We start from the raw sequence: 25143 nt of genomic DNA on the forward strand, positions 1-25143 counted from the left end.
AGAAAATTCTGCAGCCTGAAAGTTGCAAATCACATAGTCCGTTAATATAAGCAAGAAACAATGTGGGGCCTAGGATGCTTTCTTGAGGGACTCCGTAAGTTACAGGCAACTCGTCACTAAGCGAATGGCCAATCTTCACATGCTGTTTCCTATTAGTTAAGTAGCTAGAAAATAATTATAACGCCAGTTCTCTGACGCCTAGGAGTTCCAGCTTGGTCAACAAGTGGGGGGACAGAAACTGTATCAAAAGCCTTGGCTAGACCAATAAATATTGTCAGACACTTCTTTATATCATCTAGACTTCGCATTATTAAATTAGTAAGATCGAGAACAGCATTGTCAGTGGATATACCTGATCTAAAGCCGTATTAAGAGGAAGAAATTAAATTATAATTTTTTAAATTTTCTCTAAAATTTTTGATAAGGTGGCTATAAATATTATAGCCACCTTAAATGCTTCTGGGAAAAGTCCAGTTACAAAGGCCACGTTACATACATGGGTAATTGGGATGGCCAGAACATCAATATACTTTTTCAGTATGGAGCCCGATATCTGATCAATGCCGACAGCGCAACTGTCCTTCAAGCTTCTGATTATGTATTTAACTTCATCAGCATCAGTGGGATATAGAACACACGATTGAGATGGAACTGATGACGATGACGAGGGGCTAAAGACACACCCTGCGCTCTGTTGCTGTTTGATCTTCTCAGCCAGTTCCCTACCAACATTAGCGAAATATTCGTTCATGTCATTAATATTCTTTGCTGGATTTTGCAGAGAGATGAGATGATGGGAATGATCACCAGTCTTTATAAATACTACCAATTGATTTAATTACTTCCCAGAGTTGTTTTTTGTTACCCTTCGCTTTGTAAAGCTCTTCCTTCTCGTAACTCTTTTTGACATTTTGAGTATGGTGTGATAATGTTTGTTACCTGCGTAATGTACTCCATAAGTTATCTTGCAAATCCTTATCTGTATATATATATGATATGGCTAAGACTCGCGTGCCTGTCCGCAGTCGCTGAGTTTCGAGTGGTCGCTGCCGGCGGCGGCGCGCAACGGCGTGCTGCGGCGCTTCGTGCTGCAGTACGCGCCCGCGCACGCGCCCGCCGACGCCCGCACCGACAGCTTCCCGCCCGACGCCAGCGGCGGCCGCGTGCTGGACCTGTCGCCAGGTACGCCGTCCGCCGCCCCACCGCCGGCTCCCCCTCCATGACCTTGTGACCGCAGCGCCGACTGTCCGCAGGCGTGACGTACGCGTTCTCGCTGTGGGCGGAGACCGGCGCGGGCGCGGGCCCCGCCGCGCGGCTGGCGCTGGCCACGCCCATCGCCGCGCCGCCGCCGCCCGCGCCGCACGCGCTGCCGCTCGAGGTGCCCGGCTCGCGCTCCGTCTCCACGGTGGCCGTGCGCTTCCGGAAGGTACCGTCTCGACATCTTGCTCATGCTCACTCGATCGTTGTTTAACACGGAACTATTTATTGAACTTCGTACGAAATTGTTTTGATACAAATTAAAACTGCACTATCTGAAATAACTCATTAGGTATTAATATCCATGACATTATAAAAAAGTATACTAAATTAGACACATTCAACATTGTAACATGCGAGCTTCTCTCTTACAAATATTTTTGTTCTTTTTTATCTTAGTGGCCAGGAGTACCACTTTCAAATTATTGTACAATCGTTAACATACTCGTAACATGTCACCAGAATCATGTATTTCTAAATTGTATAATATGGAAAGTGAATGAAATAATAAGAAAAGAATATAAAGCCCTTCTGACGAGTAGACGACCAATACTGGAAGATTTTCTAAATTTTTTTTCGGTGAGACTGTATTTTTTGAAGGACTACTTCTCTCCCGCCAACGGCAACGTGACCGCCTACACGCTGGTGCTGGCGGAGGAGCCGCGCAACGACACTCCGGCGCAGCTCCCCAGCTGGCGCGACGTGCACCGCCTGCCCGTGTGGCCGCCCTACCAGGTCGGGCCAACTTCTGTCTCTGCACGACATTGTTAATAGTGCTCAATACTGCCCAGATATTCAACTCCCTTATCTGAACAGATACCTCAACTCATCCTCCATAATTGATAGTAAACTGTTGTACAAAACAAATAGTAAAAACACGTAACATCTGCAGACGTTTGTCTCTGTTTAACTCGCGACCATGCCTGGGCAGGTGACGGAGCCCTACTACCCGTTCCACGGCGCCGCGGTGGAGGAGTTCACGATCGGCTCGGAGCGCTGCGAGCGCGGCGGCCGCGCCTACTGCAACGGGCCGCTGAAGCCCGGCACGCGCTACTACGTCAAGCTGCGCGCCTTCACCGCGCCCGACAAGTTCACCGACACGCTCTACACCGCGCTCTACACCGGTGAGGCTCTATGCTGCTGCCCCTCAGATACTACGGCACGCTGCGCGCCTTCACCGCGCCCGACAAGTTCACCGACACGCTCTACACCGCGCTCTACACCGGTGAGGCTCTATGCTGCTGCCCCTCAGATACTACGGCACGCTGCGCGCCTTCACCGCGCCCGACAAGTTCACCGACACGCTCTACACCGCGCTCTACACCGGTGAGGCTCTATGCTGCTGCCCCTCAGATACTACGGCACGCTGCACTGAACCCAAAGCCCGCTGAGCTGTACTCGCGACCTGCTAGACAAACCAACATAATGTAAGTAACACTCCTCAAATACCTGTTCGTGTTAAAGGATAGCGCTGGAGAGACCTCAGTTACGAGACCGTCCCCTCGATACACACTCCCAACGCATGATTCCGCATCAGAGGAAGCGAGAGTCAAACGCTACTACGCGAAGCGGACATAGTAGCCGAGACAGAAAAAAAATCTCCCGACGAAGATTTTTTAGGCTAAGTAAACCACTCGAGTAGAGTAATTGCTCGTGGGAACTGGGTTGCACCAGTCGCCATGAGTCAAGCAGAACTGAACACTCCAGTGACGATGCCTTTCTTGAATACACCCCTCCGGGTCAATAAATCTTTTTGCAGAAAGAATGTCTGGGGCTATATTTCAATCAAAATGATTAAAATGATTGTCACAATTGATTTAACATATAAAGTACGCAATAATCACGTCAAGGGTCAGTTTAAAATCCTTAGATAACTTATCGATAACAAGCCATATCTATCATACTAGGACTTGTGTAAAACATTCTGAGATTATTGCTTTTCTTTTGTTTATGGAGTGGGAAGGCCCAGACGAACGTGCCTTGATCAAATTAAGGACGACCTGGCAAAGGGTCAGGTCAAGTCAAGAGTACCTGAAACCGCCGAGCTTGCATGAAGAGAGTTATGAATGAGGATAAAGTGAAAGAATACTTCCTTCGCTTCTTTATTGTTTGAACGCGCTAATCTCAAAAACTACTGGTTCGAATTGAAAAATTATTTTTGTGTTGAATAGACCATTTATCGAGGAAGGCTTTAGGCTATATTACATCACGCTGCAACTATTAGGAGTGAAGAAATAATGGAAATAATTCAATGATGCCTAAAATAACTTATTTCATGCAGACGAAGTCGCGGGCACAGCTAGTCAATAATATTAGTAGTGTTAGAAATAGTTTGTAATAAATCCTGTTTTAGTATCAGACAACGAATTATTGAGTTGTGTGTAAGTAATCTAGTTTTAGATAACAATTAGTGTTAATCGGCGCAGTGCCGATAGCGGAGATAGTGCGAGCGCGTCCATGGGAGTGACAGCGTGCGGCGTGTTGTTGGGAAAATTGAGGTGAAAGCGACGGAAGAACTGGCGTTAACCATTGTTACGTTTACGTTACGTTTCATAAGGTATTTTTAATATCAAAGTCTTCGTGCGTTTGTTTTTATTTGTGAGATTTTTGAAATATCAAAATATGGTAGCCAAATAAATTTTTATTCTTGCCTTTATTAAAGTGCAGATTTATTTTTCCTTGTTTTATCTTTTATGATTGATGTCGCGTGCGCTTGTTATCATACCTTACTATTGTGGATGCTTCGGAGACAGCTCATTAATAGGTGGCTGTTCGTCTGTTTGTTTAGTCAATGGTATACAAATGATGAAATTTTCGATTGTATTTCATATTTAACAATGACACTATCGGGTTCGAAGCCCGGTCAAAAATATGGTTCGCCTGGAATGACATAAAATGTTTTTTATTGGCCTGGGACCACGAGCAGTCCATTACGACGTGGTAGGGTAGCGCCACTTTCGAACCTGGCGGGCTAATGGAATCCGTGTGCCCGCAGAGGTGGACAACACGGCGTGGATCGCGGGCGCGTGCGCGGGCGGCGCGCTGGCGGCGCTGGGCGCGGGCGCGCTGCTGGCGCTGCGCCGGCGCCGCCAGCGCGCCGCGCCCGCGCCCGCGCCCGCCGCGCCGCGCGCCTCGCGGCCCGTGCGCGTGGCCGACTTCGTCGACCACTACCGGCTCATGTCCGCCGACTCCGACTTCAGGTGAGCTGACCTTCACTCTTACTTCTAATATCAATCTCATTCCATTTTTAACACAGTTGTATTTTCATCTATTCATCAAAGAATTCGTCATTTACAATGAGAACTACAGCTGATTTCATACAAATAGGCAGATATGTTATCTTTTACCGTTGATTCTGAGGCTTTACACTATAATTTACAAGCGTATACCAGTGTAGATAATACTAAAATGCTACTTTAAGTAAAAATAACCTTTATGTACAGCGTCACATTGTCGCGGTGTCTTTACTGTATATAAAGTCATTGAACTGAACACATATCTCAAATAATCCACCAATCTTTACAATTCAAAAAAACTAATACTATTCCAACCAATTGAGTTGATCTGTTTCCGTAGAACTCTTGAATATTCACCTTTTGAGTTTGTCCCTGTATTACATCGTATCTCCAGATTCAGCGAAGAATTCGAGGAGCTGAAGCACGTCGGGCGCGAGCAACCTTGCACGGCGGCCGATCTGCCGTGCAACCGGCCCAAGAACCGGTTCACCAACATCCTGCCGTACGACCACAGCCGCTACAAGCTGCAGCCCGTCGACGACGAGGAGGGCTCCGACTACATCAACGCCAACTACGTGCCCGGACACAACTCGCCCAGGGAGTTCATCGTCACCCAGGTAACCCACACCCAGTTCCCTCTCCGCAATCTTCCGAAAATCAATAGGATTTGAACTTGTCCTCGGATTCGTATACCTTGACAGGTCGAGTACCAACCGTCGCTGTTTCACTACCATCCACGGCTCTATCAATCCCGGATATTAACTTTTGAAGTGCGTTGCGCTCGCTATCTCTGACAGCGCACCTTTCCTTGACTCCCCACACATTCTCTTTAGTGTCTTGCCCAAGTAGCACGGCACGCGCGTCGCCGTTTTTATCGCGCGAAAAACTATTGCTGTCCCGTTCCCGTTTCACGACATAAGAAAATGCGAAACAGTATAATTTTTTGCGCGATAAAATCGGCGTCGCGTGTGCCGTGCTGCGTGAGCTTGATGTACACGTATTGCTCGTTTAGGCGCATTATTCGCATACCCATACAATCATCAAAGGACGGCCAATATGTTTTGCCCTGAAGTTTCACCGTTGCTCAATAATATTGACGTCCAGGGCCCGCTGCACTGCACCCGCGACGACTTCTGGCGGATGGTGTGGGAGTCCGGCTCGCGGGCCATCGTCATGCTCACCCGATGCCAGGAGAAAGGTACCTAACTCATGATATTACTCATATTGCTAGGGTCACCTCAATAACATAACTTTCTCCATACTTCGTTCTGAATCTACTTGCATTGTTGTTTATATTATTGTGAAATATTGTCGTTATTATACGATGTGATGCGTGTCGTCAGGTCGTGAGAAGTGCGACCGCTACTGGCCGTACGACACGCGGCCGGTGTACTACGGCGACATCGCGGTGACGTCACTCAACGAGTCCCGCTTCCCGGACTGGACCATCACCGAGCTCATGGTGTGTCGCGGCAACGAGCAGCGCGTCGTCAAGCACTTCCACTTCACCACGTGGCCGGACTTCGGCGTTCCCGATCCCCCCACCACCCTCGCCAGGTAACCGAGGACGGGTTCGCTTCTCGGGCTGCATCATGCGGCACACAGCTGTGAACCGGTCGTTACTGCGCAGGTTCGTGATGTCGTTCCGCGAGCGCTGCCCGGCGCGCGCCGACTGCCGGCCGGTGGTGGTGCACTGCTCGGCCGGCGTGGGCCGCTCGGGCACCTTCATCACGCTGGACCGCGCGCTGCAGCAGCTGGCGGCGCGCGCCGACGAGCTGGACATCTTCGGCATGGTGCACGCCATGCGGCGCGAGCGCGTGTGGATGGTGCAGACGGAGCAGCAGTACATCTGCATCCACCAGTGCGTGGTGGCCGTGCTCGAGGGGCAGGACCTGGCGCCCGCGCACAACCACAACCACAACCACCACCACAACCCCGCCTTCGAAGGTACCTCCTTTCTCTGTTTTCGTGCCCTACGAATGAGGTCATCATGTTAAACTTTAATTGGCGATAAACTAATATTGACAGAGTAAAAGAAGTAACTATCGTTATTGTCGACTTATTACCTTTAGAACATTGACGACCCCTCCCGTCCAGGTGGCGGGTAGCAGAGGCCCGATCATCCGACCGTTGGACCGGCATATCACTCTAGGTCAAACGCACGCACTCACTCTTCAACAAGACTTTCTTACAATACTTTTTGGCAAATAACGCTCGTGTAAGCATTTCATCCGTTTGAAGAGAGTTGACAAAATCCCGCATGGTGTTATAGCAATGTCCATAAAATTTTCTTGTATTTATTAATAAGTCAATTATCAACATTGAAATAATTACTTTTCACTTGTAGAAAGTATTATAAAACTGCCGTGAATATATCAAATTTATTGACCACAAGTCCTATGGAAATGAATCGTCGCAACTAAATTCCTATTTGGTAGCACCCAGCTTTTATTCTTGAGCATTGCACGGTGATCTGCTGACTGACACTTTATACTAACTTGACCATTACGATGTGTCGACTGGTTGGCAGTTACTCTACGACTCCTAACATACAAAAATTGAATGTCAATTTTATTAAATAACTTTTTTCATTACATAAAGCGGATAATGAAGAATTGCATAAATAATTTGAACCATGCTACCAACGGAGCTTTAAAATCAACTTCCTTTTCGATTTATTGAAAAGACTTGACATTAAAAAGCAGTTAACCCTTACTTGTACCTATGTGTGTACGCGTGGCTTCACTAACCGCGTGTGCGCCGATGTGCGCCGCATGACGTCGCGTTCTGTTGCAGATGACGAGGGCATCGCGGAGTCCGGCATGTAGCCGCCGCCGCCGGCCGCGCGCTCACACCGCGCTGAGGACACTGCTCAAACGTGTCCATATTTTATACATGACGACGCTTCCACGAGACGAGTTAATAATTAGTTATTCAGTTTTTTATATACAACGTATCTTCCTTAGAAGTACTTTAAAGGAATTGTCAATTGTAGCGGCTTTTTTTAACAATAAACCGCGCCGTCCGACCTCGTACTTAATTCTCTATTCAGATAAATCTATTTATATCGTTGTACAATAGTCATAAGATTTCGATAAATATATTTTCGTAGGTTTTTATTGCGGCAGAAAGAGGCGAACCATTTTATGTATATAACTGTATAGAATAAGTATTAACCGCGCGATCTGCTGCCGCTGTTTATATTTTTATATAAAATGTATAGACTTTTATATTTCTACTTGTTACAAATGGACTAAAGCGTACTTAACTAACGTTGAATCTCAAGTGGTACTTAACTTCCCCTGCGCTCGCCTGAGCTGCCTCTTCGAGAGCGCCCTGTCTTTTTCTTAACATCATTACCTTATTACCAGAACCTGCGCTCAATAAACAACTTTTATCATCATAAAATATTATATGTAGGTATATATTTTGTTAATTCAAAACGATCTTTCAACGAGGACGTTATCTTAAACATTTAGACAGCAAATGTAATTATTTTGAATATATTTGCAACACTACAGTGTTCATGTAAAAATTCGTTTTAATTATAACGCACCAATTTATACCTATTAATTTATATTGACGAACTTTCATTTTTGATGAAACGTTTAACTATTTGAAATGTTTATTTTATTTCAATGATTTATGGATTCATTTTTAGTCAATTTAATTTGAACTTGAAATGTAAGTACTGAAGCTAGTAATAATTTCCACGACTGAACGCAGCCAGGCAGTGGCCGCCGCACTCAGCGAGGCAGCTCCTCTTTCCTCTGTTAACCTGACTGCCGAGTCTATTATCGAATTTAAGCATACACTCGACACGAGTAATTGTACTATAACTTAATAAATTCGTTTTATTTTTCTATCTGCATTGTTTTATTTCATTTTTTAATTAAGGAAACCTGACAATTTCCCAAGCTAATCTTAGAGGGAACCACCCCATTTTAATTTATAGTTCTAAATAAAATTTGTAGTGACAATGACGATATTCATCAGTTTATCTAAAAATAAAAGGTTCCCTTTATTCTCAAATTTATAAACTTTCAATGATAGCTATAAAGGGCAAACACTGCCGAAGTACCTAAGTCCCTACTTCTATTTTTCTTGTAAGATTGGTCGAAAGGCTTGGTAATGTTTTGAATAAAAGCTGAGTAACCGCATATTAATGCTGAGTATCTAATTTGGTACCTATCCTATAAATCTTGAAAAAGAGTCTGTCTGTCAGTAAAATCTTCAAACTAAAATACAGAAGTGATTTGCTGCGGAGTTGACGGCCTGCCGCTTTGGGTTTAACTAATTAATAATTTCTATTTCTATAAGAGTGATTGATAAAAAACCGAAAAAGTGAATACCTGCTTTCGAGATGACTATACCATGTCAATTAGATTCCGATAAGTAGTAAATCTTATGACGGGAATTGTTTACCTGTTTGACCCTCCCAGGGGGTTCCAAGATATGTAGTAGATACTTGCGTTTTCTTCACAGAAAGATGCAGCCACTTCATTGTGAAATATGCCCTTTGTATAGATACTCAAAAGCTTTCTAGCTTTTGCCTGAGTGGACATAATGAACCTTTATTTATGTTCCCATAGGAAATTTCCGCCTGCATGCTCACTTCTCTGGAGAGGACCCCAGGGTGCGCGTTTGGCCATGATCCTGGATTGGATAAGTCAGGTTTTTACACGAAGCAAATACCAATTGACTTCCAGAAGCTTTACAGGGAATTTTATTGCAGGTTTGTTTAGGTACGATCAAGATATTTTTCCTCCCCAAGCATCAGTTATCACTATGGTAAGCATTCAAACTAATGTAACTCATACATTGATACATGGCCGCTGTTAATGACGTATGGTCAGATCAGGTAAACGTATACCTACGTTCTTTTGCATAGAATAAACGGAGAAATAATTAAAACTAATGCAGAACGAAAAGATTTAGTCGCGCTTGGTTCCTTACGCGCGGAGGTGCGGACCAAGACCGAGTTCCAATTCCAATTTTAAACATGGCGCGAGCAAGCGCCATAAACAAACAGTTTACTTTTTTTTATTCAAACTAAACAATATTTCGCGGCTCGCTCTTAAAAAGTAACATGGATCTATGTATGGATGAATGTTATTTCTAGTGCCCAAAAAACTAAAACAAATCACCTTTTTGACGTTTCATACTGTCACTAAGCTACCTTAGCTGTCACTTTGGTTAGATCATTTTAATAATAATTTATGTTATACATAAAAAACAAAAAAAAATAGAAAAGTGACATAAATATTAAAGCTTAAAATAATATACTTCATTGATTTATAATAATTTAGACAAAAGCAAAATATGTTACAAAATTATGAGATGTATAATTGACAGGATATACCGCAAGAAGCATCTGTCATTCACTTGCTCGTGTTCTCTGTGTGCTGTAGATGTAAATTCCTCACGTCAATCAGTTGTGTTGTGTGCGTGTGCGTGCTAAAGAACTCGCTTGTCGCGTTGCAGTGCGTGTGCCTTCTACAAATTGACTTTCATCGCCTCGTAAGTTTGTGAATTTATTTAAAAATTGTGAATTTGGATCATTTCAAGCATATGTGAGTGCACTTTGTACCCCATCAGTATCGTAAAATCCGCAGCCCCCGAAATCCATTCGATCGGATCGTGTCGATGCGTCACCTTTGTGAGCCATTTTACAATAGTTCTACATTTACATTCTATAAATCGACAGCCTATTTGGCTTTGTTTGTCATTATTTTCCCTACATAACATCAGGAAGTGTTAAAATACTAGAACACAGCAGTAAAGGACGTACTCTAACCTTAGTGCTAGAAGACAGGAAGTAAGTTATTCATGGGATGCGCCTGGCCACAGCCGCTGGCCGCAACGTTTACCTGTGATTGGTGGCATCTTATATTTTAGTTGTAGGTGGAAGGCTTTCTAAAGAACTCCTTTTGTGAGTACATATTACAAAATTAGCCTTTTGCAAAACATCAACACTTTCAGAAACTAATTGTTTGACAAGGGAAATATTTTCTCATTTTATATAAACACACCAAATGAAATACATAGGGGAATAACAGTAAACAATAAACATACAGTTCTTTTGATCTTGGTCTAATATTATAATAAGTGTTACATTGCAATATTATAGTTAATGCAAATGTATGATAGTGTGATTGAAAGGCCAAATGTTACCATGACCATTTGTAGTCAAATGCATCTCTTCTTTTGCCTGTGAAAGGCTTCATTTGTGCAACAGTCACAGCAGCACAAGACGCAAACATATTTGTTAAAAAATATTAAGTAATATTGTTTTTAGCATTTGCCACAGAAAAGATCTCATGGGTCTAATATATTTCAAAACAATAGATAACATACAAATAATATTATGTTGGAATTATTTATTTTTTAAATAATTCAACCTGTTACATCTCAATTATTACTTATTTCATGAAATTAACACTAAAATTATTCATTTTTGAAGTTTCAGTGCTGTGTGGTTCCCGGCACCAGTACAAAAAAGAATGGGACCACTCCCATCTCCTTCCCATGGATTTCATAAAATAAAAGATTCTTTTTTAGGCGATGGGCTAGCAACCTGTCACTATTTGAATCTCAATTCTATCATAAAGCCAAATAGCTGAGCCTGGCCTATCAGTCTTTTCAGGACTGTTAGGAGGGATATAGACGTGACCATATGTATGAATGTTTGTATTATTCATTTCTGATGCTGGTGCGGCTAACATTAGAGATCTATCTTTCCTTGTGTAATGCGTGGCATATTATTGAGGGAACAATTGTCACAGTGAAAATAAAAAGAAATCAGTTTAAGGGTAAATATTAAAACAATGAATCTCTATGTAGAAAAATTTCTTAAGTCTCAAATATTCCAACTCAAAATGTTTACCTTTTTAACATTATCCTACATAATCACACATCAGTCCACGCTAAAACTTTATACAGAATAATTATATGTATGACTTATGTGTATGGCAAATTATTAACTTTCACATCAACTAAAAGAACTGAGCTAAGCTGCAAAACAGCAACAGCAGGTGGCAGGTGTCTCTCTTCTTTAAGAGAACAGTCTATAAGATGCTGTGCAGTGAACCTACAACCTATGTATCATGAAGAGCATATTAAAGTAAAAGGGAGTTGATATTCTAGGTGTTTGTTAAATTTATAGTTGTAGGTATTGGTCAAAGTTGAGAGGGTACAATACCAGTGACTGCAATATAACATTTAAATAATCTACAAATCACTACATAGTATAAAACAAAGTCGCTATTTTAGTCTGTTTGTCTGTATGCTTAAATCTTTAAAATTACGCAATGGATTTTGATGCGGTTTTTTGTAACAGGTAGAGTGATTCAAGAGGAAGGCTTTTGTGCGAAGCCGGGGCGGGTCGCTAGTTTTCAATAAAAAGAACATTTTGCTTGACACCTATGTCCTTAACTTTTTTTTATTATTGTTGATAATACCTTCATTAAACTTAAAATTTTGAGATGCAAGTTATAATTTTTAACATTCCATAAAGTTAGAAAGTGATTGTTGGTACTTTTTGTACATTTCATAAACACTAACTATTACAAGACTTTCAGAAAGCATTGTGCATCTTCAGAAATATATGATTTATAATTTATCCTTGAAGGATACTATAAATATCATAGCACTAACATCTTGGAAGTTGTATAGCATAGCATTCCTAGGTACCTATTTTACAGTATTTGCTGTTTGCTTTAGGAGAAGGTAGTAGCCACCTGGTGGTACCTTAAAAATAAAGAAGAATTACCATATTGTTTATTACCCAAATTTAGCGCTATTGATTTTTTTTTCTTTTCTTTAAATTCGTGATTTTTCTAAAAACGTAAGTAAATTGATATATTTCGTGATTTGATAATTCGACGAGCTGCACTTAGCCTTTACAAGAAAGTACGTCGGAAGAGATGATATTCATGATAGTAACAATATAATCGGTGCGGTATCGACATTAGTCAGATGAGGGTTTACTAGGTCAGCTCGGGGCCGCGCGCTCGGCCCGCGGATCTGGGTCAATGTAGCGCTGCGCCGGGCTCCACCGGCGCCGCCCGCCCTTGCCTACCCTTCCCTATTTAAATGGCACTGTGAAATTTTGTCAGGACAGGATTTATCCTTTACAAAAAAAAATTGTTCTAAATAATATTTTACTTTATCCACACAAACATAGGTAACATAAAAGACAAAAGATTTGTAACGAATGAACTCAAAAACCACTGGATTGATTTTCACGACCTTCATGCGTAACATAGGCCTATAGTTGCCTTATATAGGCTGTATACTTTTTTCCCCAAGCCGCCTCGCCCCGCAAAGCTATTCAATAAATTAAGTGCAAACAGATGAGATTCGTCCATGGAATTGAAATATAAATCAAAAACTTTGCCAGTATATTAGCCACAAATTGTTTAAATGAACCCGCGCGATCTAACCCATACTGCTACTACATACCTATACCTTTATATTGTGCGTCATATACATAGGTGTATCTCTCTGATATAGAACTGTGACAGTTATGGGAGTAAGGACCCATGAAAGACGATGCATAGGCCCCACGGTTTATCGCCTCCCGGAGTCATTGACCAAAATCACGAGTGACGTAGAGGGTGCGCGGGAGGGGCGCGGGTCGCCGACCTCGCTCGGGGTGCGCACGGTCATTCGCACTCGTATGCAATGTTCTGAAGCGCGCTGGGCGGGGTATTGCTCGACTGAGAGAGACCCTATCTATCTAACCACTTGAATTGAAAAAAAAATTAGGAAATTATTAGCTTGAATACCTATACTGTTAGTTACCACTGATATCACAGAATATAGCTACCTAATTTTCATCGCTTTAATTCTTTAGCTATTGTTTTTATGTAGATACCTATGATACGTTACAAGTAAATTACAATAGCAGTTTGAAGTATTTCGTTTGATCTTCATATTCTCAAAAATTTTCTAAACAGTCGCGTTCTGCTCGCGCTATAACTCACAAAGGTTACCATGTCTGTCTCCATTTCCCTTTGTTCTCACTAGTTCGATTCAGTAGTTCGATCGTCGAACTAGTGAGAATTTTTTTTCTCATTTGTTCGACCGTCGAACTAGTGAGAATGTTTGTTCTCACTAGTTCGATCCGTTAACTTATTATTATTATTAATCGAGAAGCAAGAACATTAAGTACCGATATAATAGATATTGGTCACAAATACATACATTGTATAGGTAATTATAAAATGAAAATCTTTTAGGTATATTTTGTAGGTATAATTATTATTTAAGTATTATTATAATATAGTAAACGTCAAAATTCGACTGCAAGTAAATTAATAGTAAACAATACAAACAGTTTAAATACATAATACAAATCATTGTCATATCACCCGGAAGTCGTCCACTGGTATATTTCCTTAAATGCATCTATGCCTATAGCACTTAGGTATGTGCATAATAAGTTTAGTATTATAAATATTTAACTAAATGCCCCACCCCAGAAAGAGTGTGGTCATAGTTCTGTTGTCTTATTTTGAGGGTACATGATTTTTGTTATATTTTGAGGGTAGATGTTTCGCAAAATGGTAGTATTACGCTGTTCAGCTCTGCAGTAGCAATGTTTATTTCGTGGTGCCTGTTTATTTTACTGTTTATATTTTCGGAATAATGTCTAAAGAAGTGAAATTATTAAAAAGCGGTCGTGGAAGGATTCTGCAATTAGAAGGACATCAATATTATTCTATGCGTAAATACAAAAATGGCCACAGCATTTGGCGGTGTAAAAATTATAAAAGTTTAAAATGTACCGGTTCCGTCACAATGAATATGGTAAGTCTTGGTTATTTTATATGTACATAATGATAATTGTTGTACGTATATTTACATATTATAGGTGTTGTATGTGTATTTTTATTTGTAATAGTTTTAATGTACAAGCAAAATAATTCATGAATTCCTATATTTTTTAAACATTGCTTTTGTTTAAGGACTTCACTAATAATTTACAATCAAAACCCCACTGCGGTCAATGTAATCCAGATGAAACACGAAATACAGTCAATGTTATTTTAAATAATGCTTGCGAAGAAGCAGCTACGGGAAGAGAACCAGCTCCTAGGGTCTACAACAGAGCTTTAATTACATTAAAAAATCAAGGCCTGCATTTAGCTTCTAAGAGTGTACCTGAATTTTGTGAAATGAAGTCACGCATTTACAGAAGGAGAAATAAGTTAGCACACGTAAAAAAAATAAATGCAAAGACTGTTGAGGAAGTCGAAGTTCCTAGTACTTTTTCAGATTTCTTACTCGCTGATTACAGTCATAAAAAAATGAGAATATTAGTGTTTTGTTCAAATGATGCCCGAGAAATTATAAAAAAAATTAAACACATCTTTATGGATGGGACCTTTAAATCATGTCCGACACCTTTTCAGCAACTTTTTACAATTCACGGAGACATCGGCAGTGATACAAATAACACGAATGTCATCCCTTTGGTGTACGCTTTCATGAGTCACAGGACCAAAAAAGCTTACTCACTTTTATTTGATTTAATTGGGTCCCAAATTCCAGAGTGGAAGCCTGCTAAAGTCACGATAGATTTCGAAGAAGGCACAATGAAAGCGTTGAAAACATTGAATGTTACAGTCAAAGGTTGCTACTACCATTACGTGAACAGCTTGTGGCGCAAAGCAAAAACCCTGGGTTTAACTAAAGACAAACGCAACAGAAGAATAATTTCATTATGCGCCAACTTGGCATTGCTTCCAGAAAATGAAATTGTTTCAGGATGGGCGTATATTCAAAACGAAATGAAGAAGAATTGCGAATCTATAATTAAGTTTAAAGATTATTTCGATAAATACTGGATGAAGGGTGATTATCATAGAATTTGGTCGGTTTATGGCGAACGCCACCGAACAAATAATGCAATAGAAGGATGGCACCATAAAATAAATAACCTTGTAACGAAAGGGCATGTAAACCTATTGCAAATATTACATATTTTACGGGACGATTCCTTATTGTCTTCATATCAAAATGACATTCTTCAGAGACCTTCAACATCAAACAAACGTTGTAAAAGGAGAAAAACTGATTTATTCAATGACGATTACATTATTGATGCTCAAATGCAATTAATATGCGGAGAAATTGGTGTAGGGCACTTTTTAGAAAAGATGCGATAATTATAGTTACATTGAGATTCAATGTGACAAAATAATTGAGTATTTGATTATTACATTATTTTTTTGATTTCGTAACCAATGTACCTAATATAATGTTCAATATACATATATCCTTTGGTGGAATACACAAATTCAAAGTTTTTTCGCTCTCTGCTTATTGAGATAAGTAAGACAGAGAAAAATATATTTAATCATGTATATTTTATCAAAGTTATGTTTATGAATGTTATGTCTATACCTATACCTAATTTTGTACATTTGTAATTTTGAAGCATTTTTGGCATTTTTTTAGTTTCTTTTTAGTTTCTGATTAAGCTTGTTGAGACAAGCAAGACAGAAAAATATTTTTCATCTACGTATTTGGCCAAAGACAATACCTATAGTTGTTCCTAAATATTATGTTTACAATAAATAATCTAATTATGCAACATTGTGATTTTGACGTTTACTATATTATAATAATACTTAAATAATAATTATACCTACAAAATATACCTAAAAGATTTTCATTTTATAATTACCTATACAATGTATGTATTTGTGACCAATATCTATTATATCGGTACTTAATGTTCTTGCTTCTCGATTAATAATAATAATAAGTTAACGGATCGAACTAGTGAGAACAAACATTCTCACTAGTTCGACGGTCGAACAAATGAGAAAAAAAATTCTCACTAGTTCGACGATCGAACTACTGAATCGAACTAGTGAGAACAATCCTCCATTTCAACGTTCGCTCAACGACACAGTGTAGAGCTTGCGTCATCAGATAAAATAGGTACCTACCTACACAATACACAACTTGCGGATTGGACCGTATCTCATGTCATGATATTCCAAATTATTGGCATCCAACAGGTTAGTGACCCCGTTGGCGGCATTCGTAGGTTCATCAATCGATTGCCGATAACCAGTGAAATCTCGCCATCGTGCATTGCACGATAGAAATGTGTTATTTGTGAAATTATTCGTAGGTAGGAATTCTTCCGTTGATAAGTGCTTGTCGTTGTTCTCTGTGCACTATGTCGTAGCGACTGCTCGGCGAGTGATTAAATCACGGGTGACTCGGTGCTACCTTTGTGTCTGCAGCGGCGGTCACTTTGGTGGCGAGTCGGCGGCGACCTTGCAGCTACGCGCCAAGGTCCCGCGCGCGGTCGTCGACCCGCGCCGCGACGCTATCGACCGCCGCCCCGCCCCCGGCGCACTCCATCATCTCCACCCGCCAGTGTCGTCATCATCGATGACACTCCTTCGCTTCTCAATCCCATTCCACCATGTAGTCGACCACGGAAAATGATCGTGCGCTGGCTCGCTCAAGCGTAGTTAATGTTTTACAGGTTTCGCGGTTGGTTACTTACCAGTGTTCATGCGTCTACCATCATAGTTTAATACAGCAAATCAATGTTACCTTTGAACATTGAAATCTCCGCATCACGTTCAATTCCGTTCCATGTTACTAGCGTGCAATACTAAATAGAATATTGTTTACGACCGGACCCGGCGCCGCTTACCGGACAGTTAATTGTTTGCTTGATTGGACACATATAACTCAATTCCCATCTGTATACCTAACTCGCATAGTTTCCAGTGTCGCATTGTCATTTTTAGATAACCCAATGGTTTACCTTTTGTTAAAAACAAAGTGACCATTTTTTAAAAAGGCTGTTAGAATCAATACAATTTCAAAAGAGTTAAACGTCTAAAAAAAGCAATCATCACACATCCCATCGAAGGAATCAGTGCGCCCTTGGTTCGTCCTGATCGGTGTTCTATAACAAACAATGTTCCATAGCAGCTTTCTTTAATGATCTGAGATAGGTACGTCTACAATTTAATTTTATTTACAAACAGATTCGACCACAGCTTTCGACTTTAAATAACAAGGGCTCTTATCAGTTGATTCGGGGCCCCAAACGCGTTGCTAATTTATTAATAGCTCATTAACGCTCCAATGTATATTTATTTCAATCAATCTTCGTAGATTATTCTTCCCCTTGCCGAATACGATGGTAGTCATCATAGGTACATCGTATTTTCATAATTAACTCTGGCATAATAATCTGTTGCATACAAACATACATACACATGGTCACGTCTATATCCCTTGTGGGGTAGACAGAGCCAACAGTCTTGAAAAGACTGAATGGCCACGTTCAGCTCTTTGGCTTAATGATAGAATTGAGATTCAAATAGTGATAGGCTGCTAGACCATCGCCTAAAAAAAGAATCCCAAGTTAAGCCTATCCCTTAGTCGCCTTTTACGACATCCATGGGAAAGAGATGGAGTGATCCTATTATTTTTGTATTGGTGCTGGGAACATCACGACAAATCTGTTGCATTTATAGAAAAAAATCCGAATCCGGGCACACCGCTGATGAAGCACACCGCGGGGGCGGGGGCGAGGCCAGCGACCGCGGGCCACCTGCCGCCCGTCCCGGTCCTACTGCACACGGTTCCAAAATGATTGCGCTCACGACTTGACCGTCTGTCGTTACAGTCAATGTTCGATAAGTCGATAACGTCTTGTTAGTCAATCGATTTATCTAACTATAATTACCTTGTCAGATATTGGACTTACATATTTTCAAACGACACCGGTTATGGGACTGTGAATATGTATAAGGCCGGGACTCCACCAAAGCAGAGATGTGTGCGGTTTGCTGTGTGCTGTGCGAGAAGAGATGTTTTTCAGCTCGCGGGACTCCACCAAAGCGGAGATGTGTGCGGTGTGCTGTGTGCTGTGCGAGAAGAGATGTTTTTCAGCTCGGGTGCGGGGCGTTGAGTGCTCAGTACGCACATCTCTCGTCTCCACTGCGCGTCGTCCGCGCACAGCTCACATCTCCGCTTCCATCGCGACATACAAATATTACTCATCTCCGCACAGCGATCTCCACTGAAGCTGAGCGGAGAGGAGACGTGTCAATAACTTAATTCTATTGGTTGTTTAAAAAACATCTCCTCTCCGCTCGTCTCGTCTCCGCTTTGGTGGAGTCCCGGCCTAAAGCTTGACCAGCTGGCTAGCGGCTCGTGCCAGCTGTTTTGTGAATGTTTTCGTGCTCTGGTTACGTTTCCAGGACAAAGCTCTTTCTTTAGGTACCAATACATATAATATGACAGTAAAATTCAAGTATCTGTACATTTTCCCATAAAACTGATAGGAAGCGTAACAGAAATTCAATAATTGAATTTTGTTTCAGTCTGGTACGTTATAACTTCGTAACTACTCAACGGATTTGAACGCGGTTTTGACACGTGAATAAGGTGGATTACATATAATTAGGATTGTTGTCAAAACTTGTTTGTTAAAATAGATTAAGGGTAACAGAAGTTTAGGTCAATTGAAAGTGTATTTCAAGCATTGCTTCAAAACTTTTAAGGGATGAATGTGGTTTACATAAACGTAATTAATTTTGATAAAGCAAGAATTTCTACTTACTACAGTCTATTGAATGCAGTTTCCACAGGTTACGTGAAAATTTACTTACACGCAGGCGGAGCCGCGGGCAACAGCTAGTATTAGGTAAAAGAAGATAGGAAACTAAAATTATTTGGATCTTAGAGTGGATTGCAAATCTAATAAAAAATTGTTCGATCACTATGTGGTTTTTAAGGGTTAGCAATTTGGTTGCAGCCACATGTCGTTATGGGACTAAAAAGTAATTCTTAAAAATATCATATTTAAACAAATATATCTCGGACAATTAAAAAAAATTGTCCGAGATATATCGCCGTGAATAGCACATTTTTTGGACGACACCAAAACTACCAATACTAAAATGACACTTGTTTGTGACAAGCTTAAATTTTTTATGATATACATATATTCAATTCACATCGTGAACTATGTATATTTGTTTGATATCGAATTTAATTGCTGTGTTTATGTATATGATGTCATAAAATATAAAATTTTCTCTCGTATTTTGTAAATTAACCGACGGTAAAGTTATTTAAAAAAAAATTACTTTAAATTCATATAAAATAACAACGGCATTAAAATTAAAACTGGAAATTAGTTTAATGTATTAATTAATTAAGTTTTTTATCATATTATTGACAAATTTATATGTTTGGAAAACTTCGTCAAATAAGCATTCCTTGCAACCTACCTTGTATCAAAGAAACCGCAAGTGCACCTCGTTATATTTAGAATATTTTCACCATAAATCATGTCACCGTTACGCCTGGTCACCGCGATAATTTTTATTGTATTTGTATTATCCGCATGACCCTCGACGTGCGTAACGAGTCTGGTGGCGTTGCAGACGGGTAACCGGAGGCTCTCTCGCGCGACATCAGCATCGTTGCGCGGCGGAGGCTGCGCCCCCTGCGGACCCCACCGGCGGCAAGACGGACAGCGCGCGCTCGCCGGGGCCCGCGCCGCGCGCCTCGGCCCGGACGCCCGCCGTCCCGCCGAGGCGACGCTGGGTCCCCCCGTCCTCGCTGCGCCACCACGAGGTGCCTGACGCCGATGCCAAGCACGACGTCATATTCCGAAAGGTACACGTGTGCTGCCCGGCACTTTAGAATAAGACCACTCCATTTCTTTCCTATGCATGTTGTAAAATGTCGGAAATAATAGCAGATCCATCTAGTGCAAACTCCCGTGCTAGTCTGATAGCGAAGAACAACCACAGTGCGGGCCTGCTCTTCCCGTGCACATTGTAAAATTCAAATCAATTCTTTTTATGCGATGGACTACAGCTGAACATAGCCTTCAAAAGCCTTGAAAAGTCAAGTGTTCAACAATCACAGGGTTGAAGACGTGATTATATGTATGTTTAGTATATGATTCCATCGGTCGATGGATAAAAGGATTGGTCCCATCTCCATCGCTACGGCACCGTCAGCTTGAGACGAGAGCACGCCGACACGGAGACTGTACGCTGCATCTTACTTAGACAAACATCTTTTTGCCATTATTTATTTATACATATACACAAAAGAATATACAGGAAGTCGTGAGATGCGTATATGATACTATTACATACATTCATATAATCATGTCTATATAACTGTTGGGGTAGACAGAGCGAACTGTCTCGAAACGACCAATGCTTGGCTTACTGATATAATTGAGATTCAAATAGTGACAGGTTGCTAGCCCATCCCGCCAAGCCCATTCATTTGCATTTCCGAATGGTCCTTTTTTCTATTTGTGCCGGTAACCAATATGATACTCTACTTATAAATAATAATATATATTATACTTATTAATTAATATTTGAATGACATGACATGACTCGCTCAACGAGTATTGCGTTTCCAGGTGCGCGGTATTCTTAACAAACTTACCCCAGAAAAGTTTCAAAAGCTGAGTGATGACCTGCTCGGCTTGGAGCTGGACTCTGACAAGGTAACTACTTAAATTCAGCAGCATGCATGAATTCAGCAACGTAAATAACCGAGCATATCGCTTTATTATGAACTAGCTGTGCCCCCGACTTCGTCCGCGTGGATTAGTTACTTTGGGCATCATTGAAGCCCACAAGGCTGAATAATTTTCCCCGTTTTTTTCACATATTCCATTATTTCTTTGCTTCTTATAGTTGCAGCGTGATGTTATATAGCCTAAAGCCTTCCTCGTTAAATGGTCTATTCAAGGCAAAAATATTTTTTCGATTCGAACCAGTAGTTCCTGAGATTAGCGCGTTCAAACAAACTCTTCAGCTTTATAATATTAGTATAGATTAGTATAGATTCATGATTTGAAATAAGTTTAGAACAAGATGTCGTGTGTAAGGTGCTTAAGGGCGTGATCCTCCTGATCTTCGAGAAGGCGCTGGACGAGCCCAAGTACTCGTCGATGTACGCGCAGCTGTGCAAGCGGCTGAGCGAGGAGGCGCCCAACTTCGAGCCCGCCGGCCAGCCCTGCACCTTCAAGCTGCTGTTGCTCAACAAATGCCGCACTGAGTTCGAGAACAGGGCTCAGGTAATGATGCTGATCTTACATATTTTGCTAAAACTTTTAAGTCCCAAAAAAAAAGTTTATTGTATTAAAATTGCAATTTTGTGTTTATTATATGCAATAAACAACATAGTATTTTGAAATGGCGGTAAATATCTCTAAACAAGTTCGAGGTTGTAGTTTCAGTATCATGGTAAATTGTGAACAAATGGTATCCACCGGTAGTAAGATAACAATATGACCGGTCGGCAGGCGTTCGCCGCCTTCGAGGACAAGGCGCTGTCTCCCGAGGAGGAGGAGAAGCGGCACCTCGCCAAGTGCAAGATGCTGGGCAACATAAAGTTCATCGGCGAGCTGGGCAAGCTGGAGATCCTGGCCGAGTCCATCCTGCACCGCTGCATCCAGAACCTGCTGGCGCGGCGCGCGGCCGCCGAGCACCACGAGGACCTGGAGTGCCTGGCGCAGCTGGTGCGCACGTGCGGCCGCGTGCTGGACTCGCAGCGCGGCCGCGGCCTCATGGACCAGTACTTCGCGCGCATCCACACGCTGTCCACCAGCCGCGAGCTGGCGCCGCGCATCCGCTTCATGCTGCGCGACGTGGTGGAGCTGCGGCGCGGCGGCTGGGTGCCGCGCGTGGCCACGGCCGCCGAGGGCCCCGTGCCCATCCAGCAGCTGCGCGGGCAGTCGCCGCCGCGGCGCGAGCGCGAGCCGCTGTTCCGGCGCGCGCGGCCGCTGGAGGACGTGCTGGCGGGGCTGGCGCTGCAGCCGGCCGCGCCGCTGCCCGCGCCCGACAAGCTGTTCGGCAACGGGTTCCGCGACGGGTTCCGCGCGCGCCCCGCCGCGCACTTCCCGCGCGCCCCGCGCCCCACCGCGCCCCGGGCGCGCCGCGTGTACGCGGGCGGCGCGCTGCAGGACGTGCAGATGCGGCCGGCGCCCAACTCGCTCATGTTCTCGGCCAACCAGCTGCTGCGGCCCGCGCCGCCCGCGCCCGTGCTGCCCGCCTTCAGCACGCCCGCGCCGCGCGCCGACCAGCCCGCCATCGCCATCAAGCCCGCGCCCGACAAGAAGGACAAGCCGCGCAAGGACAAGGTGACGCCTCCCGCTCTATTCAAACTCATTTTTTTGTTTTTCACTTTTTATGTAAAAAGTGCATTCGCTCAGTTTATGTTTTTTTTTATTCATTTAGGCCTGATCTGATATACTTGTACTGGAGCGTTTTATCGAAACTGAAATGTTTCATTTGTGTACGCAGGGAGTGAACAAAGAGGAGGCCTGCCGGCTGGCGGTGGCGGCGGTGGACGCGCTGGCGGCGGGCGGCGTGCCGCTGGGCGACGACGTGCCGCGCGAGGCGCACGAGCACGCCGAGCGGCTGCTGGCGCTGCAGCTGCCCGACAAGCTGCTGCGCCGCGCGCTCACCGCCGCGCTGGAGCACGCGCTGCAGCCGCCGCCGGAGGGCTCGGTGACCGCGGAGGCGCGGGCGTGGGCGGCGTGCGTGCTGTGGCGCGCCAGCAAGCGCGCGGGCGCGGCCGAGTGGCTGCGCGCGCGGCTGGGCGCGGCGCCCGCCGGCGCGCTGCTGGCCGAGGCCGTGCGCCACAAGCTGCTGCCGCTGGCCGAGCTGGGCGCCTGGTGCGAGGGCCAGCACCACGCGCTGCTGCTGGCCGTGCTGCAGCGCCTGCGCGAGCTGCTCGACCTGGACACGCTGCGCGACCTCACCGACGAGAGCAAGCTGAACCTGTGCGCGTTCGTGTCGGAGGGCGGCGCCGAGCCGGACGCCGAGCACGCGCTGGCGGCGCTGGAGGCGCGCGGGCTGGCGGCGCTGGTGCCGCAGCTGCGCGTCACGGCCACGCTGGCGGCGCAGCTGGACGCCGAGCCCGCGCCGCACGCGCTGTACCGCTGGATCAAGGCCAACGTGGAGCCGGCGGTGCGGCAGAAGGCGGCCTTCGTGTCGGCGCTGGTGGCGCTGCTGGCGGCGCGCGTCACGGCGGCGGCGGGCAGCGCGGGCGCGGCGCCGGGCAGCGCGGCGCTGGAGCGCGAGAAGGCGCTGGTGGAGACGTACGCGCCGCTGCTGACGGCGCTGCTGGCGGCGCGCCAGGACCTGCAGCTGGCCGCCGTGTACGCCGTGCAGGTGCACGCGCACCGCCACCGGTACCCCAAGGGTGCGGCCACTTCTTTTTCACGCAATTAAATTACATTTTTTTTTTATAATTTGAACGTAATGCTTTTGACCTCAATCTGCCATTGTCGGAGTATCGACCATATACGGGTATCCCTGCCCACGCCGCGTCCTCCGATGTTAAAAACTTCTATCATTATGCTATACGACTCAACAGGTGTACGTTCAAAAATGTTTTAGTTCACATTCTTAAACTCTTTACTCACCATTACATATTATACATATTTATTCATATTATTACGAAAAACACAGGAACTGATTACATATCCTTCCGAGCCTACGTTTGTTTGCTCTTTTTATTTTATTGTCTCTCACTGTTACTGAACTGTCTTAGCCATTCTTTTCTATTCCTTTTGCTTCTATGTGAAAGGCTGATTATTTCTCATCCAAGTCATATCAATTTCCTCTCCTTGACCTGTTACTTTATATGAATTTATTATACATATTTAGTATTGTCAAGTTACTATTTTAGTTAAGAGTCTCAAAGTTGGCCAGCGCAATCCTTGAAGATGTGTGACGTGTGTGCAGGCATGCTGCTGCGCTGGTTCATGTACCTGTACAACCTGGAGGTGGTGGAGGAGGACGCGTTCCTGCGCTGGCGCGAGGACGTCACGGACGCCTACCCCGGCAAGGGCGAGGCGCTGTTTCAGGTCAGTCGCAGGCCGGCTCCCTCGTGTCGGTGTCGCATCGCGTGAGCTCGCTCGCTCGGAACTAACGCGCGTGTCCGTGTGCAGGTGAACGCGTGGCTGACGTGGCTGCAGCAGCAGGAGTCGGAGGAGGAGGACGCCGAGGACTAGGCGGCGGTCGCTGCCGGGGGCCACATTCGGCGCGCCTGCCGCTTTTATTTCGCGCTCATCTCATTATATAAATATAATTAAGCCAAATAGTTAAAAATACCTACCTTCGTCGCCATTTAACCCTCGGCCCGTCGCGCTCGGGACTCCGGGGTTAAATAGGTCAATTTTTAGGTTATATTACGTAAACGAATATTAGTATCTCGAGATAATTTTTTGTAGGCCTTTTACTCGATTTTGATACTTTTACAAATGTATACAATGTATAGTGTTCGTTCGGACGTATGATTGCACCCGGTCTGCCCTCTGCCCACGTGAGCGTGTTTTAGTTGAAATTGTATTATATAAATATATATATAAAGGAAGAACTTAAATCAATTTTTATTAATAATATCATGATCATTTATTTTCAAAGCTAAATGGACTTAGTGATAAACTGTAAGAATGCTTCGATTTCATTATAATATCAAATTTAGATTTTTTGTAACTAGATAAAGAAAAGTAAAAAAAAAAATATTTCCCTCGGGCGTAAGAATCGTATGTGAGTTGTCATAAAGTTGTGCAGTAAGGTCACGATAAGCAACATTGATCAATATG

At 43.5% G+C, this 25143-nt stretch overlaps 2 protein-coding genes across 8 annotated transcripts in view; both read left to right on the top strand.

Moving 5' to 3' along the window:
- The window catches only part of LOC106132027 (tyrosine-protein phosphatase 10D), a 32581-nt gene extending 24223 nt beyond the window's left edge, over positions 1 to 8358 (top strand). Inside the window, exons 20-30 of one of the 7 annotated variants that reach the window (XM_060944536.1) lie at positions 1026 to 1182; positions 1254 to 1426; positions 1858 to 1992; positions 2189 to 2381; positions 4253 to 4283; positions 4350 to 4457; positions 4888 to 5110; positions 5598 to 5691; positions 5837 to 6050; positions 6124 to 6440; positions 7290 to 8358. In XM_060944536.1, coding sequence (XP_060800519.1) covers positions 1026 to 1182; positions 1254 to 1426; positions 1858 to 1992; positions 2189 to 2381; positions 4253 to 4283; positions 4350 to 4457; positions 4888 to 5110; positions 5598 to 5691; positions 5837 to 6050; positions 6124 to 6440; positions 7290 to 7321 — 1677 coding nt within the window. In that variant the 3' untranslated portion in view covers positions 7322 to 8358. Of the gene's footprint in view, positions 1 to 1025; positions 1183 to 1253; positions 1427 to 1857; positions 1993 to 2188; positions 2382 to 4252; positions 4458 to 4887; positions 5111 to 5597; positions 5692 to 5836; positions 6051 to 6123; positions 6441 to 7289 lie in introns of those variants that run through there. The other 6 variants (XM_060944537.1, XM_060944535.1, XM_060944538.1 and 3 more) reach the window with 6 other exon arrangements.
- An 11580-nt stretch (positions 8359 to 19938) lies between these two features.
- Positions 19939 to 25114, top strand: LOC106132028 (eukaryotic translation initiation factor 4 gamma 2). The gene is made up of 7 exons (XM_013331330.2): positions 19939 to 20171; positions 20941 to 21027; positions 21415 to 21603; positions 21832 to 22668; positions 22832 to 23735; positions 24281 to 24402; positions 24487 to 25114. Exons 3-7 carry the CDS (start codon positions 21478 to 21480, stop codon positions 24547 to 24549), a joined length of 2052 nt encoding a protein of 683 aa, XP_013186784.2. The 5' UTR covers positions 19939 to 20171; positions 20941 to 21027; positions 21415 to 21477; the 3' UTR covers positions 24550 to 25114.
- The last annotated feature ends 29 nt before the right edge of the window (positions 25115 to 25143 follow it).

This window comes from Amyelois transitella, chromosome 6, assembly GCF_032362555.1.
Source record: "Amyelois transitella isolate CPQ chromosome 6, ilAmyTran1.1, whole genome shotgun sequence".
NCBI lineage: Eukaryota > Metazoa > Arthropoda > Insecta > Lepidoptera > Pyralidae > Amyelois > Amyelois transitella.